General features: G+C 37.6%; 2 protein-coding genes across 4 annotated transcripts in view; one reads left to right on the forward strand and one right to left on the reverse strand.

The window, feature by feature from the left end:
- LOC145462808 (acyl-coenzyme A thioesterase 5-like) overlaps nt 1-700 on the reverse strand; it is a 2682-nt gene extending 1982 nt beyond the window's left edge. The window contains exon 1 of the mRNA XM_081446428.1: nt 186-700. Within this exon, the coding sequence (XP_081302554.1) occupies nt 186-690 (505 nt within the window). The 5' untranslated portion in view covers nt 691-700. The remainder of the gene's footprint in view (nt 1-185) is intronic.
- The window catches only part of LOC145462798 (unconventional myosin-Ic-like), a 44171-nt gene that overhangs the window by 18465 nt on the left and 8350 nt on the right, over nt 1-17356 (forward strand). For 2 of the 3 annotated variants that reach the window (XM_081446407.1, XM_081446408.1), the window contains exons 4-28: nt 3039-3133; nt 3272-3375; nt 3645-3725; nt 4031-4100; nt 5271-5380; nt 5809-6027; nt 6128-6199; nt 8106-8225; nt 8920-8990; nt 9078-9183; nt 9459-9539; nt 9852-9943; nt 10785-10830; nt 10950-10998; nt 11188-11234; nt 11709-11789; nt 12433-12538; nt 13561-13678; nt 13974-14014; nt 14619-14691; nt 15632-15708; nt 15902-16055; nt 16170-16224; nt 16444-16548; nt 17229-17312. In XM_081446407.1, the coding sequence (XP_081302533.1) occupies nt 3039-3133; nt 3272-3375; nt 3645-3725; nt 4031-4100; nt 5271-5380; nt 5809-6027; nt 6128-6199; nt 8106-8225; nt 8920-8990; nt 9078-9183; nt 9459-9539; nt 9852-9943; nt 10785-10830; nt 10950-10998; nt 11188-11234; nt 11709-11789; nt 12433-12538; nt 13561-13678; nt 13974-14014; nt 14619-14691; nt 15632-15708; nt 15902-16055; nt 16170-16224; nt 16444-16548; nt 17229-17312 (2257 nt within the window). Of the gene's footprint in view, nt 1-842; nt 1052-3038; nt 3134-3271; nt 3376-3644; nt 3726-4030; nt 4101-5270; nt 5381-5808; nt 6028-6127; nt 6200-8105; nt 8226-8919; nt 8991-9077; nt 9184-9458; nt 9540-9851; nt 9944-10784; nt 10831-10949; nt 10999-11187; nt 11235-11708; nt 11790-12432; nt 12539-13560; nt 13679-13973; nt 14015-14618; nt 14692-15631; nt 15709-15901; nt 16056-16169; nt 16225-16443; nt 16549-17228; nt 17313-17356 lie in introns of those variants that run through there. The other variant, XM_081446409.1, reaches the window with a different exon arrangement.

A 17356-nucleotide genomic window follows, 5' to 3' on the forward strand; every position in this document is an offset into this window, starting at 1 on the left:
CAGTTGTTACCTTTCCTATTTTATAATATTATGTGATATTGCAATTTCTTTTTTCCTATCTAACCTGATTCCTGCGCTCCTGCTTCTCCTCTCCCCCCCCCTCCCCAGACCTCCCTTACTCTCACTTCAATACTTAATTACATGCAACTTCCCTCTAGTTCAAAGTAAATTTAAAATGCAAACACCTGGAAAGGGTCCATTTCCAGGTGGTAGAAACAGAGTCCCATAAAATCCGTTTTCCTCCATGTAACATCGGGTTACGCCAGGTCCCATGTAACTTCTTAACAATGTCACGCTAGCCTTCTTGTCCCTTTCTTCAAACTCTCTTTGATTGTGTCCTCCGTAAACATCTAAGGTTACTTTCAAAGGTGTTGTTACATCTCGTTTTCTGAACAAATCGTCACGATCAGGTCGCGTAACAGGTTTCACGCTCCAGAACAAGCCCATCGGTTCAACACCTGTGTATGATCCACCCAGAGATGGTTGAGAAGAAACTAATACTTCTCCATTCTTGTCGGCCTTGTATTGAGCAAATGATTCAAAGACAATCTTGCTATCGTCGATGGTTCGGGCTCGCAGAGTAACAAACTGTTCTGGAGATAGATTGCTAACAGCTATGCCAACTTTTTGATCAACTCTCGTTGTTAGAGCAGGATGAACAGCGATCTTAGGCAGTGAAATCGAAGCCATAAGAATTGAACTTGCGATGTGTTACAGAAAGAGTCGATGCACCAATGGCATTGAAAACCTTTAAACTACATATGTAATACTTGAACTATACTTGGTGCTTCAGGGTATGTACAATTCTTCGAACCAGCGATTTAAATGGTGATCAGATTTTAAAATGTTTCATGAGTAAAAGTTTTCGTGCGACCGCCATCTTGGATTGGTGCGCAAGTAGACTGGTAATTACTTTATCAGAGAAGTATGGCGGCGATTCGTTTATGTTTGGAGGGAGGGCCGTTTGGTGTCTTTGGAGCAGATCACCTACACGTGCAAATCTGCCAACGCCGGCGCCTTTAGGCGTATTATGTCTCACGCCTGTGGGAAGGTACTAAAGGTCTCTCTTTTTTTCGCTTAAAGCTCGTGTAATGACTACTAAGAGCTGACAAAGGTTTTGCCCGCCTTATAATTTAGATGGAGCATTCTCTCTTTTCGCGCAACGGGAAGTCTGTCTGGACATTATAAGCTTCCAGCTAAATATTCACACATCATTTGCCATGAACAAAACTCGCAGAAATTCGTGACGTAATTTAAAAAAAGTAAACTTGGATAAATAGGATAAATTAAAAAGAAGAGCGCGAAAAAAGTGACGTTTATGCTAGGTTTGACATTTTTTGGCGGGAAATTGACGTCATGAAATTGATGGCAACTTCTGGTGAAATACGCTCAGTAACAGAATTCTCAAGTTGATTTGTTGGTAAAGAGTGAGATCTTTGACGGCGTAGCCGTTGTTTGTGAAGCTGCAGGTGTCACCCTGCTTGGGGGGTTTGGGGGCATGCTTTCCCAGGAAATTTTGAAAAATGGAAGTAGCTAAGACGTGTTTTCCTTCATTCTGAGCAGAAATGTGATGCTTTAAAAGCAACTGTTTAGATCGCAGAATTTTCTTTTTATTGGACCAATATCAACTCTTTCTTAACATTCTGACTTACATTTATCTAGAAGTCAAATTAACATGTTATAACGCTTGTTCTACATGGTGTCAGTCTGATCACTGACAGAACAAGGATGAATTATATCATAAAAGATAGTTTATTATGAAGGAACTTCACTAAAGCAGCAGGCAATGTTAAATGCATGAGAAATAATAGTTTCAGTGTGAGAGCGTAAGATTGAATTTGTTTGCGTGAGTCTCGTGTACTAAAGGCATCCACGATCGAGTGTTGATTGATACCATCAGTAGACTCTCAATTAAGACTCAATCATTATCTCGACTGACACTCGATCAACATCTCAATTGATACTTGATCGGCACTAGATTGACACTTGATTGACGTTTCGATCAACACTTGATTGACACTCGATTGACAGTTGGTTGATGGTTGGCAGAGTGTCAACAAATTCATATATGTACTGATCAACACTCCATGGCGTGTCTGCAAAAATTAGTCGACTCTCAACTGACTGTCAATCGAGATGTTGATCAAATATTGACCGAATATTGATGGAGATGTCAATTGAGGGTATGGATACCTTTAGTTCACATAATCTACCTAGCTGAGTAACATTCTGGTTAACCTAACTAGTGCTCCCATTAGCCACTGACTCAACAGTGGTTAGCTCTCAATGATTGTAAGGGTTAATCCTTACAGAAACCGGTATCCCACATTGACTCTTTCCTGTATTACCATTTTTCATCATTTCATCATTTTGTGTCTTAAACACCCTCTGACCTTTGACATAACATTTACTGGAAGAACGAGATCAAAATAATGGCACTGCTTTACTTAAAACACATCACACAGCAGATAATGCCTTTAATTCTACAGCAACTGTGAATTGCGTAACATAAAATCATCCCTAGAATTTAACCTTGCATGAAAATCCTAATGCTTATTGAAACATGCACATAAAAGCTTATTTCATGAATCATGACTGAAGTGTCACTCACATTGTCTAACAAGAAGGTTGATGAAAGTTGAAGAGAGATCACCATTAAGGACTTAATTCCAACAATTGCTCAAATTTTCTGAACTAAAATATGAAGTTTAAACATCTAGATCACTAATGTTTCTTTCCGAGATAAAAAGAACATCTCGGATAGGATTTAAAGTTAATACATGTCATAAGCTAGTTTTGATATTAAAATTCTTATAACATCAAGGTTGGGCCCCCTCAGCATTGGCACCACCTTAGAAATATTTTAAAATACAGAAGAAATTGGCCTACATAATTTATAAGCAAAAAAGAAGAAAAAATTTAGGACATAATCTGACAGCTGTCATTTATAAGTCTTCATTATAAAATTGTGATTTTTTTGTTGGAAGGTAGAGCAGGATGATGAGGTTTCTTTTTGTTTTTTGTTTTTTTTCTTCTAGCTATGCCATTTCAGATGCAGCTTACCGTTCAATGAAAGAGGAGAGAATTGATCAATGTGTGTTAATTTCTGGGGAAAGTGGAGCTGGAAAGACAGGTAAATAAACATGGTTAGTTCAGTGGCAGATGTATGTGATATGGTACTAAATTGTGAAACAATTTTGCGCTAGACACTCGAGTTGAAAATATTCTCAGTCCTGTTAACAACGATAAATTCTTTTGTTACTACAATTAGAAGCATCTAAGAAGATATTGGAGTATTTGGCAGCAATCAGTACTTACTCAGATGACGTGGAACGAATCAAAGACCGACTCCTTCAAAGTAACCCTGTTTTAGAGGTAATTAAAAGAGGTCAAAAAGTGTTTGAGTCAAACACTTTCTGCAAACACTTCTGCAAACAGTTGTCTATTTGATCTATTCTGTGAAATCTAGCTAATCGGCCATGTCAGAGAGCATCTAAAGGTGGCTTGTTGCATGCAATAACATTGCATGAGGACTCTGAGAGTCTTGGAAAATGTTCAGTGCAATGATGTCAAAAGTATTAAACTTCAGCATGTAATAAATTTCTGGTTTGATTAATGAATCAACATTGTGTTTTTTTCTTTAGGCATTTGGCAATGCAAGAACCAATCGAAATGATAACTCAAGTCGATTTGGCAAGTACATGGACATTCAGTTTGATTTCAAGGTAAGTGTTAAATACTTATGGCTACTGAAGGCCAATCTGAAAGCTGAAAGCAGTTACACTTTTACATTTATGTTTCTGTTAGTTGAGGCATATGATGAAATTACAGTTGCTTACATGTGTAGCGTGCACCATACTGTTGATATCCTACTCATTACGTCCACTGATTACTTATCACTCATGTGCTCTAGCAATGTAAAGTAGACTATTGTTTCAAGAATACCCAATAGCAAACTAACATCTGTACTTTCATAATCGCTAGGAGCATAATCCCTAGTTGTTGAAATTCCTTAATATGTGTTTTAAAGGGATCCCCGGTTGGAGGACATATTATCAACTATTTGTTGGAAAAGTCTAGAGTTGTCCATCAGGCAAAAGGTTTGTCCTGTATTTTGGCAAATTTACAGTATAGTAAAATAATAATTATGGAAAGTTTTAAGTGATAACATCTTATTACAAGTATTCAAATGGTTTCACTGTGTTGTTCCAGAAAATATCTATACACCTTCCACTTAACGAATTTTGGTTTGAACTCCCCTTCCTCCAATCCCTTTGGAAATTCCAGTTTTGGTTTATACTTTCCTTTAAATATTTTGTTTGCCGAGACTTCCCTCTCCTGTGGAGTTTCCAAAAACCATCCTTGGGATGGTGTTTTGAAATTTTCTGGAACCACCCATTAACCTAACTTCGGTTAACAAAAAGTTTGCATCAGGCAAAAGTGTTTTACTATGCCTAACTTCAGTCTGGTTTCCATAGCATTAAGTTGCAAGTAGTTCTACTCCCCCATGAAATGGGATCATTTTAGTCCATCTCAAAGTTACTCCCAACATTGAATTCGCTGCTGGTGTGAGGCAGAGTAAACGGCCTCACTCCACGAAGCACAAAGCAATGACCTCAGCTAGGGTTCAAACACAGGTGACTCACCACAGCTTTTCTTGGGAATTGGAGCCCGAGTCCACTGGTTCAGGATTTCATCTCAGCACTTCAGCTGTTGTGTTTTTGGGCAAGATGCTTTATTCAGAGTGTCTTTCCAGGTATAGGTGACTATAAGATGTTGGGAGTGGCTCATGATCGCTATTTAGCATCAAATCAGTTACAGGCAGAGGGAGTATCACTGTTCTGAACTTGTCACTCAATGCTATGGATAAAGTCTGCATCAGAAAATGGCCCAAGTGATTGGTTTAAGTAGCATGAAACAACTAGGAGTATTCTTCTCCTGGCTGGATGGGATGCTAGTCCATCACAGGGTTATAATGCTGTTGTGAGAGTACAGTGTCTTACCCAAGGACACAACACAATTCCCCCGGCCAAGGAAGGCTTGATCCATAGACCAGCGTGCTAACTATTAGGCCACCATGCCTGTCATCAATGCTATAGAATCAAGGGTTAAACATAAGTCTGATGAGTCACCAAGCAGATGTAACCTGCTCATTACCTACCTAGCTACCTACCTGCCAGGCTCTCTTGGCTGCCTACCTACACCCCCCTACTCCCCTTGGCTAACTAACGACCTACCATATTGTGATGTTTTTCATGGTTTTTTGTAAGGTGAAAGAAATTTCCACATCTTCTACCAGTTATTGCAAGGGGGTAGTGACGAGTTGCTGGAGAAGCTTCAGTTAGAACGAGAAAGTCTAAAATATTTTTACCTCAACCAGGTATATTGGAAAAGCTTTATAACAGGCACAGCTGTGCTTATTTCTTTGTTCAATACAAGAAACAATATTTTTTGTGCCTGTACCTCAATGGCATAATTTATGTTTTACCTGTCAGTGATACTTGCAGATACTTCGCTTTCCACTTTAGTCTGACCCACACTGACAAGCTAAACACTTTAGCACAGATGCAACATTTACTTCGCTATACTTGATATAAAACTAGATAATGGCAGAACTTGTTCAAATTATGTACATTGTGGTCCAAACAATTAACTTAAACATGCAGAGCTTAATGGTCTGTTCTATGTCTTTAAGAATTTCATGGTGCGTGGAGTCCATGGATTGATTCTTTCTATTTTTTTTACCTGTCTCCACTATTAACCTTAAATAAAAGAAACTGAGTTCTCTTTGGAAAATTATTTTGTCAGGGTGGTGATACTCATGTGGAAACATTAAATGATGCCTCAGACTTCAAGCGTGTGAAGAAAGCTCTGTCCGTTATTGAGTTCTCTGCTGAAGAACAAGATGCACTCTTCGCCATTATTGCCTCTGTCATCCACCTGGGAACAGTTGGGTTTTTGGAGCCTGAAATTGAACATGGTGAAGTTAAACTAGAAAATGGGAGACCTGTAAATATTATTTCTAAGGTAAAAGTTGCTATGATGCGCCATTCACCTTTTTGAAATCGATACACAGTGCAAATTTTAAGTTACTGGAAGTTATTAAGTCAGTGATTGTATTTTATAGCTTCTAGGCTGCTCAGAAGAGGTCTTTGAGAAAGCCTTAACCAGTCGGACTGTAGAGACTAGAGGAGATAAGGTAATGATCACTACACTGCACTCTACTGCACTCCACGGCATGACTCAACATTACAGTGACAATAAACTACCAGTGTTACACTCCACTCCACTCCACGCCACACCACACCACGCTGCGCTGCTCCGCTACACTACACTACACTACACTACACCACACTACACCACACCACACCACACCACACCACACCACACCACACCACACCACACCACACCACACCACACCACACCACACCACACCACACCACACCACACCACACCACACCACACCACACCACACCACACCACACCACACCACACCACACCACACCACACCACACCACACCACACCACACCACACCACACCACACTACACTACACTACACTACAGGTCCCCATCCACCCCTATGATTTCTTATTAAGTTTCCTTAATACAGTTGAACTTCTTTAATACAAACACCAAAGGGCCTGGATTATGGAGGATTATGGAGGTATCCCTATCATAGAGGTAGATATTACTGAATTCTGATTTCTTTGGGAACAAGTGAACTGCTCGTGATATAGACTGAGGTGTCCATATTATAAAGGTGCCCATAAGGAGAGGTACAACAGACTGTACTTGTTGATACTTCCTGGCTGTAGAGCAGCACTGTGGGAGTAAAGTGTCTTGCTCAAGGATATTAGTTCATCTAGTGTTCTGACCATTAGGCCATCACATCCCCACTTTATGTGTTAGTTAGTGGGTACTTAGAACATTTTGGAAACAACAGGATGGAACACAGGCAGCATACATGTACTTTGTAAACAAGGAAGAGGGTTCTATATAGTCTTGGTGCCTGACAATTTTCTTTTTTTGGAGCAAAGAGCCCAAGGCTTTCTTCTTCTTAGAGCCATGATAAAAATGGTGATTTTTATTCCTTATGGATAATTTCCTGAAGAAATGTAATAGGGCCCTAGAGTCCTTTCCCCTCCCCCCTTCCTACTTTAAGACAGGATCTTGGAGTCCTTTGACAGGGCTTGAAAAAATTGCCATCCAGTTGTCCGGGATAAGTAGATTCTAAACGACTTACACTACTAACAAATACAGTTACACGACTTACACAACTAAGAAATACAGTGATGACAAGGGGCAAAGAAAAAAAGAAGAAAAATAGCTAGTTATCATTACAGCTTGAGGCTGTAGTATAGAAACATAAAAAACAGACCAAAGTCATGTGGTACATTAAAAGCAAAATGAGTTATGCATCTGACAGGAGATTAGAAATAGATTAATGGGTAGGAGATAGATAACCCTATAGAAAATATAATCTAAAATATTAATTAAATCCTCATATATCCTGTAAGAGGTTTCCATTTCTTTGTGTCTCCACTTTTTGTTTCTATCTCATATTGTGATTTTAGTGTGCATATGAAATGCATAAGATTTGGATGATCATCTTTTGTTTTAGCGAGCCATATGTGATATCGTGCTAAGAGAAAGTAATTGATAAGAAGCGCAAATTGAGAGATATTGTAATTTAAATAGTATAAATAATTAGAGCAATGTGTAAATAGAGTTAGTGTTGTAAGTAAGCATTGGTTTCCCTTGTGTTATTGCAAATAAAAAAAAAAATAGTAGATTCTCCTTCTGGACAAGTACCTTTTCATCCTCACTTGCCTGATGGGCAAGGGATCAGGCAAGTTGTCTGCCAACTAAATCATTAAAAAGAAAACGAAGACTTGCCCAGGGCAAGAATTTTATTTGAGAGATACTTGTCCTAAGGGCAAGGGTCTTTTTCGAGCCCTGCTTTGAAACCTATGAACACAGTTCTTTTTCACATGACAGATCTTATCAAAAATTTTAATGTAATATACAGTGTTTTTTCTCGGTAAATCAATTTTCATTGCTTTTCTAAAAATTCATACAAGGTAATCTCTGTATGACTCTGTAGGTGAGAACGCCACTGACAAGTGAGCAAGCAATTTATGCTCGTGATGCTCTGGCAAAGGCTGTATATGACAGGATGTTTACCTGGCTGGTGCATCGAATCAATACTTCTCTTGTGAACAAGGTACAGTCTAAATATTGAGCAATCCTGTGCAGTATTTTTGTTGATCTTGTAAAGGTGAGTCTGCAATGAGAATGGTTATTGAGCATATTCTGGAGCACACGTAATCCAAACCTCAATCATTTCACTGGTCTGAGTGCTCAGTAGGAGTTGTACTTTCTTCTGCACATTTAAAGCAGCAGTGTTGTCATTACCATGAATTGGCATGTTGAGCATATGAAAGGTTTATGTTCAAAATGTAATCACTTTCTGTTTCATGTCTCCGCTTTGTCCAATATTCCAACTCTTCCGCTCTTCTCTTCTTCTTTGATCTTCTGCCATCACTCTACCATCTCTTTAGCCACTTGTGCTGTCTGTATTGTAATTCAATGCTCGCAGGATACATGGGGCCCACCTTCCTTCCTTCCCAGTTTGTATTGTGTTGTAAGTGCTTCCGGTTTCTGCAACAGCAGGCTTTTTATGAGGCAGGGCCATTAGCCTTGTATCATTATTCAAAGTGCCTGGTTTCAAATTTCCCATGGAAGTTACTTTAAGACGGAAAATGAACAATTGAGAGTGTTTCACTTACCCATCCTTGTGAATTAACAGTATCTTTCTTTATCCCATTAAAAGATCTCAGGTAGTTCCTCCTATCAATATGCTATTTACAGATGCTTTTTTCTCTGTTATTTTAAACGGTTTTTTGTTTTTATTGCAGTCTTATCGAGGCAAGAAAACTCTCATGGGTTTGTTGGACATTTATGGTTTTGAAATTTTTGAAGCAAACAGGTAAATTCCTCTCTGATGTTCAATTTAAATATAAGGATCAAATTTAACCCTTAAGATCTTTGTTTCTTTTTTTTCCATTCCAACCAGTTTTGAGCAGTTTTGTATCAACTACTGTAATGAGAAGCTTCAGCAGCTATTCATTGAGTTGACGTTAAAGGAAGAACAAGAGGAGTACAGAAAGGAAGGGATCAAGGTATTGTTCTTGGCTCTTAATCCATCTAGATGGGAGACATGGTAGCCTAATGGTAGCACTGGACTGTTGATAAAGCATTCAGGGTTTCGAGAACCATTGAGGGAGAAAATCAGTGCATTGTGTTCTTGGGCAGCATACTCTACTCTCACAGTGACCCTTTCCACCCAGCTCTGTTTTTTGTGTACCAGACAAAAAATAATCCAGAGAAAAATTAAATATTAAACTTTTTAACTAGCAAAGTAGTTTTAATAGAAAATGGTTTGTTGTTGTTGTAGTGGGAAAAGGTTGATTACTTTGACAACAAGATCATCTGTGATCTTATAGAAGCCAAGCATCAAGGCATCATTGCATTGCTGGTAAGTTGCACATGCTACTTTGTCTATAGCGTACTGCAGTGATGAATGTAAAGAGATAGTGGCTACTGCCTATTTTGGGAGACAACATTAATGATGATGGCTTTAATAGTAGAATTGCTCAACATCTAGAGTTTCAGTTATACACTTCAGTTAAGCACTTCCAGCTGTTATAGAGAAGTTTTGTTTACTGTTTTGTTACAGTGCACTCATTGATTATTCTTGTAATATTCAATTTGCTAAATGGAATTGAAAGAATCTTCATTGCATGCTGTTGTGATCTTGAGTCTCTTTATATTAATTTTTGGCCATAAGGATGAGGAATGTTTGCGTCCTGGAGAAGTATCAGATATGACATTCCTTGACAAGATGGAAAAGACAATTGGAGAACATGCTCATTTTGTCAGGTAAGAATCAGAAATAATATTTAGCTCTTATTAACCGAGCTAATTCGGTCTGTATAGGAGAATCTTGACCGAGGTCGTGAGTACAGACCGAATGCAGTGAGGTCTGTACACACGACCAAGGTCAAGATTCTCCCATACAGACCGACTTAGCTCGGTTAATAAGATGTTTATTATATGGCAAAGAAGAAAACTTTAATTTGTTTAATGTAACTGGTTTGCTGACATTTTGCTAGCGAACGGCGATGAGCTTAACTTTATAAACCTGCCAAAATTTGCTCGTCCTCTTTACTTCTTTTTTTGTCATCAGGCTTTTTGGCACTTCCATAAATGATTGAGAAGAAAATAAAAGAAAATGGTGAACATTTTTGTATTTTAGTTTGCTACTTTTTCAACGCAAAATGAAACCGGTCTACAGATGCCGGTCTAGATGGGAAAATCTAGACCGCGGTCAATATCGATTTCAGCCAATCAAATTCCTGGCCAGTTGACACTTTACCTGTCCATTCCACAGACAGTTAACTGGAGCTTAATTCTTGTTTGCTTAATAATTAATAAGCTTAATAATTGTTTAATTGTGTAATTGGATTCAGAGCTGCATTGAACAACTGATTGGGCCTACTGATCAACTGACTGACTGACTGACTGACAGACAGACTGACTGATGGACTGCCTGACTGACAGATTGACGGAATGACTGACTGACTGACCGACTGAACGACTGGCCGACTGGCCGACTGACTGACTGATTGCTGATTGATTAATTGGTTAATTGGTGGGTTGGTTGGTTGGTTTAGTTGATTGACTGATTGAATATTTTCTGTCTATTGTCTCTCTTTTGTAGCCATGCAACATCTGGCTACAGTGAGAGGAAAACTATTGAAAGAGAGGTTTGAGTTCAATCATGTTTTAAATTTGTAATTTAATATCTTCTTTTTATCTTCTTCTTAACCTCAGTTATGTAACAAATATTTTATTATCCCCGGACTAAATGTCTGTTTCCTTTCAGGAATTCAGACTGAAGCACTATGCTGGTGATGTAACGTACTGTGTGAATGGTAAGTGGAGTTTAAATATTCCAGCTAATGTAGAATTTTTTAGTTGTTTATAGGTTGCCATTAATTTTTAAGCTTCCTTGTTACCTTTCTAGAGTAGTAGTATATTTACGTTTCAGCAAAGTGTGGGTAGCTGATTTGATATCAATATCCCAGTTATTACATAATTCAATATTTAATTTTTTTTTGCAGGTTTTATGGACAAAAACAACAATCTTCTGTTTCGAGATCTGAAGGAAGTGAGTTGATGTAAAGAGTTTCATGACTCCTTGTTGTTTTTGGGTTCACATATTTTGATGATGTTCGTGTACATATCACTTTTCTTACTTGTTTAGTTTGGCTGTTGTATTAACTGGAGTCATCAACAACAAAAATCATTCATATTGCAGTCACTTTCAGAGGGAATTGCAAATTAAACAACAATCTTAATCAACTGATTACAGAATCTGAAAGAGATTGGGGATGCATGTTAGGAATATTTGTCAAAACTTTCAGTTTGATCACTGAAAACATTTCAAAGAGGTAAAATTACCAAAAAGCAGTGCATAGATATACAAACTGCTTTTTGCATTATAGACAAGAGTTTCTTGGGAACAAGCTGTTTCTCTACATAGTCAATAGGGGTGCTTATTTTGCTTCTTTTCTGCAGAGAACAATTTTAAGTCTCTGTTGCATCCAGCTTAAATGTTCTGTTGTGATTTTTCTTTTTCAAGGCCATGTGTAACAGTACCAACTCTATTACATCAGAGGTGTTTCCCAAGAAAGAAATGCTGTCACTGAAAAGGCCAGAAACAGTAAGGGAGGAACCCTTGATACAATCAAGTCAATTCTTAAACAAATTACATCATGATATATAAGCTACTTACATCAGTCTTTCAAAGGACAAATTACATTCCTGATCAAAGTAAACCTTAAAATTAGTTAGCTAGAAAAAACACAAATTCCCATCCAAAAAGAATGTAGATGGTTACAGTCTGGGAAATTAAAGATAGATTATGACTTACATAATATTATCTAAGATAAAGTTCTTTTAGATGCACTATCTGAGATAGCTTGTTTAACTTGGTTTTATGGACAATCAAGTTGATCAATTGCTGAAGTATTGTTACTTATTGCTTTTGACATTGTCAGTAGCTTGAAAACAGTCCACAAGAAGCAACAATGGTTCTTACATTGAGAACGGGTGTTCTGCCTTGGCTGTTGACTTAGTAGCAATTGAAGGGATGCCTGGAAAAAGCTCAAAATAACTTCTGATCAATTGCTAGGTTCTCCGTAGAGATTGCCTTGTATTTACTTGTGAGACAGGAGGAGAGATTGACATACATCAATGGTCACTCAGGACCTTATTCAGCACACCCCTCAATTTCATGTTAGTAATCTTATGATAAATATTATACATAATTAATGTATAATTATATCCATTTTACTGCTTATTAGGCTGGAACTCAGTTCAAGGCAAGCTTAAATAATCTGATGTCAATCTTGATGTGCAAACAACCATCTTACGTCAGATGCATCAAACCAAATGATTCAAAGAAAGCAGGTACATTCATGAATGTGTTCAGTCTGTTACGAGTTAATGGGCCCAATATCACTCTCACTGAAGGTCTGTGAGAACTGTGCACTAGATACATTCTTTTTGGAAAAGTGAAAATGTGAAGGAATTTACAGTTCACAGCCTATATATACAGACTGTTAATGTAGACAATAAATTCAATATACACTAGTTATGCAACACTCTTGTGGTATACCATGGAATATCCCATGAGTCACTTGACATATTTTCTTGGTGTACACACAAGCCTTAAGGTGAGTGTTTACCAAGAAAATACCAGTGACAAGTGTGGTTTTCTGTTGGCTGAGGAACAAAAGAAGCAGAAAACATTTTTCTCACACGGCTGGGAGTCTGGGTACAGGTGTGCGGGGGGTTTCAGGTCACATGGCTTGTGTAAGGTTTCAGTTCTTGTTTTGCCATTCGCCATTGCCTGACATGCCCCACCCACCTAGCCGTGAAGTACTTGTAGAATATGTTAAGTTGACGTGAAATTATTCTCTAGCCACTTTTTTTTGTGTCATTGTAAGACTACTGGGTTCTTATGTTAATAAAGGTCAGGCTGTGTGGTTTGGCTTGGCATGGCTCCCAGCGGTGTGTGAGAAGTGGGATACTCCATGGTATACCACGAGAGGCATACCATGCCGTAGAAAATACAGTGGCCAACACAGTCAATGCAACACACATGAAGTACACAATGGGAAGTTAGTCAAATATACAACAGCTTTCCTGTATTCTGACGAACTGAATTTTCTATGGCATGGTATAAATAGTGGTAGCATTCATGCATTGAGACTACATTGTATCCAGTCAGATCAGCTTTTTGCTGTCTCTTAGTTAAATGAAGTTATGCTATTGTAAGAAAACTAGGTTAAACCTAATATGAAGGAATTTCTTAATGCCAAATACTAAATGTACTTACAGTAATCTTAGAAATGGTTCCCCAAATCTTTAATCATACATTTATTAGGGTTTTAGCATTGCATTAAAGCAGAATGTTATTTTTAATACAGCTGTCTTTCAAGACGATCTTGTGCGACATCAAGTAAAATACCTTGGTTTAATGGAGAACTTGAGAGTAAGGAGGGCTGGGTTTGCCTACCGCAGACCTTTTCCATTCTTCCTTCAAAGGTACATGCTCTTGTTCCAATCTTGTTCCCAGAGCCCATGTGTCTTTTGGTCAGCTCCAACCAAAAGACACGTGGGCTCTGGGAATGAGATTGCCATGTTGTAAACCAAGGCACGTATGCGCCATGAAACTGGAACTCCTAAAATCTTGGAGTCTGGAAATTGATTATTCCAGAGCTCCATGTCTTGGCGCTGACCAAAAGACACGTGGGCTCTGGGAACGAGATTGCTCTTGTTCTTGTTCATTCTCCATATTTGAAACAGTAGTATTTAATTTTAGTAATTTTCTCCACCACAGGTACAAGTGTTTGTGTCCAGATACTTGGCCAGTTTGGAATGGTAGGTTAATTTTTTTCTGTAATCAAAATTCATATGTTTCATAAGATGGTCATTCATGGTTTCACATTGAAAAATAGAGGGCATCTCTCTGTGCGTCCATTACAGAAAGATTTCATTAAGTATTTTATTTTGAAAAAGAAAAAAAAAACAGAGAAAAATGCAATTCTGAAAGCCGACCTATGAAGCCAAAACACCTTACTAGTTGGAATAATATTGAGGATTTAAATGCACCAACAGCAATGCACAAAATGAACCAAATGAGTATAGCAACACATGATTATACTATTCAGGCTACATATAGCAAGGGGTAATCATTCAACTCACCTTATGAAGACGATGAATATAGTGGTAGAAACGACATGAACAACTATTGATAGCTGACTCTATATCATGGGACAAAAGCGACACTATTAACATTTCTCTATTGCTGTAGAGGTGTAGAAACTGTTTTTAATACATCATACCTTGCTTTTTCTGTATGATATTATTTGTTCAGAACTAACACAGCACTAACATGACTTTTGATTTATCATTTTTACAGCAAGTGTGGTAGAGTTACTTGACATGAAACCTAATATTTACATTGTGTTTTATTTTTAACCAGGTGAACCAGGTGAAGGAGTGACAAAAATCTGCGAGTATCTCAACTACAAACCTGATGAATATAGGATTGGCAAGTGAGTTTATGTTGAAAGTTCTAACATGAGCAGAGAAAGTTTGCTTTTGAAGCAAGCCTATGTTGATTAGCCATGGCAAAGTACCAGTAATTGCTCTATTGCAGGTCCAATATTCTCCAAGTATTGGGAAATGTTTCAAATGATCCTGCATCATTCATGCATTCATGCATTCTGCATCATATCACTCTTGGAGATTTTCTGGCCAATTTCTGGCTTATAGTTCTGAAAGAACTTGCCTTCACATAAAAGGTTTTTCTTCTTTTTCTTTCTACTCTCTTTTCCATCAGTCAAACCAAGTGAAGCGCACCCCTCAAGATTACATTAATGAATTGACTATTTGAATATTGAACCAGCTAGTCGTTTCAAGAATGCAATAATGAATTGATTATTGGGAAATTGAACCCACTAGTCATTCCAAGAATATGGATAATGAGTTTAATGTTCAAAAAAATCAATTCAATATTGATTTTTGAAACGACTAGCAAGTTCAATATTCAAATAATCAATTTGCTATTGCATTCTTGAAACAACCAGCGGGTACAATATTCAAATAGTCAATTCATTAATGTAATCTTGAGCGGTATGCTTCACTTGGTTTGACTGTAAACATCAAACATGAATATACGCATAGTTGGCTCCAAATCAGAATGACGCACTTGAAGTTTGGGGTCTTTTTTGTACAGACCGAGTGCATGTACCATCAAGACCTCATGCTGGTATATTCTTAGTACAGCTCTCGCCCTTGATCAATAAGATTTATATCATGGTTTTATATTATCGTTATAATGTCAAGGACAATACATGCATGCCATGGTTTTGTTAAATTCTCAACCAAGTGCCTTTAAAATAATTCCGTTAATTCAAGAATGGCCCATGCTGTAGTTGTACATGAGATTGTTTGTAGTTATGAAGTGACCTTGACTGGGATTTTGTTTGGTAGGTCAAAGATTTTTATCAGATTTCCACAAACATTGTTTGCTACAGAAGATGCTTTTCAAGCTAAGAAGCCTGCGCTTGGTATGTTGCATTCATAGCTCAGAAAATATTAGATAATGCTACCAATGTCAGACACTCCAATTTTGTGAAAGTTGTTGTAAATTTTATGTGAACAAAGAGTGCATAGTGTTTAAAGCTCATATTTCCTGTTTTTTAGTAACATAAATGTTTTGTTGTACCTTAATGCACAGTTTGTTATTATCTCTTACAACAGCAACAATTATCCAGGCTCAATTCAAGGGCTACTATCAGAGAAAGAAATTTGTCACAATGCGATTGGCAACCATCGTCATCGCCAAACACTGGAAACGGGTTCTTGCCAAAAGGCTGCTTGAACAACGTAGAAAAGCTGCACATCGGATACGCAAGTATGTTAACTATATGCTTTCTTACTTTAGTTTAACTTGCACTTTTAGTTTATCTAGTACTTACAATGTTGATGCTGTATAGATCTCATGCCGTTTCTTTCCTGATCGTCTAAGGTTTATTAAGGGATTCATAACAAGAAACCAGCCTGCAAGTGAGGATAATGTTGATGTGAGTCAAATACATGACTTGAGTGCATGTCAGCTTTTACCTAATATGCTTAAATGTACTACAACTGTAATAATATTTGTACTGAGAAAAGATGTTGTTGTTTAATAATCAAGTTACTCATTGTTACTGTCTGACCAAAAGGTAAATAACAGTTGTGTGATATTTGTTTAGAGTTTTCTTGATATTATTCTTCCAAAGACATGTATCTTTCCTTTTAAGTTTGTAGCATATGTGAGGAAGTCCCACCTTCTCCTGCTTGCAAAAAGTTTGCCCACCAGTGTTTTAGACAAGAGTTGGCCAAAGCCTCCTGGATCAATGGTAGAGGTTAGTGTGTACATTGATTTGAGTTACTGAAACAAATTTCTGACAGCCATGTTAAAGTTTGGTAAACCTATACCTAAGTATTACCAGATCACACTGTAATATTATTTGTACAAAGTCAGCTGTGATTGATCTTTTTAAGTGTCATTTACTCATAATTAAGAATTATTAGTACACTTGAACCCCACTTATTAACAACTTCTCCATATGACCACCTCCTTTAATATAAGCAATGTTATTTAATTAGTCCTCAAATGTGAAGTTAATCAATTCCTTAAAGGTGATTGTGTAACATGGCACAAAGGGCAACTTTTGATGCAACATTTCGTTGCAGCAGCATATTGCAGGTTTGAAAGCGATTTAAAAACCTGCAACAGTGTTGTAATGTAGATTAAAAATTGGCATTAAAAATCAGCTTGTGTAACATCACCTTAAGGCTTTCTCTCAATGCAACTTCTATCCACTAAAACAAACCTGTGTCAAAGTTTAACTGATAGCCTTCGTAACAACCTATTGTAAGAAAATTGTCCTGAGCTATCATGGAAGCAAATCTTCTCGTGGAGAAATGTCAACATGTAAAAAGGTATGACTTTTATGCGATGGTTACCTCAGCAAAGAAGGGCTTTACAAGTGTGGCTGGTGAAACAGGATGCAATGAATGAGTATTTGTTGTAATGTTTCAGGCATCTGAGCTACTGCACAAGATGCACACTCTTCAGCTTGCTAGGAAATATGTTAAAAGTGTCACACCTGAGAGGAAAGCTCAGGTTGGTTTCTTAATGAATATCTTGTTACTTTATTTTATTTTATT

The sequence above is a fragment of the Orbicella franksi genome, chromosome 12 (assembly GCF_964199315.1).
Source record: "Orbicella franksi chromosome 12, jaOrbFran1.1, whole genome shotgun sequence".
Lineage (NCBI taxonomy): Eukaryota > Metazoa > Cnidaria > Anthozoa > Scleractinia > Merulinidae > Orbicella > Orbicella franksi.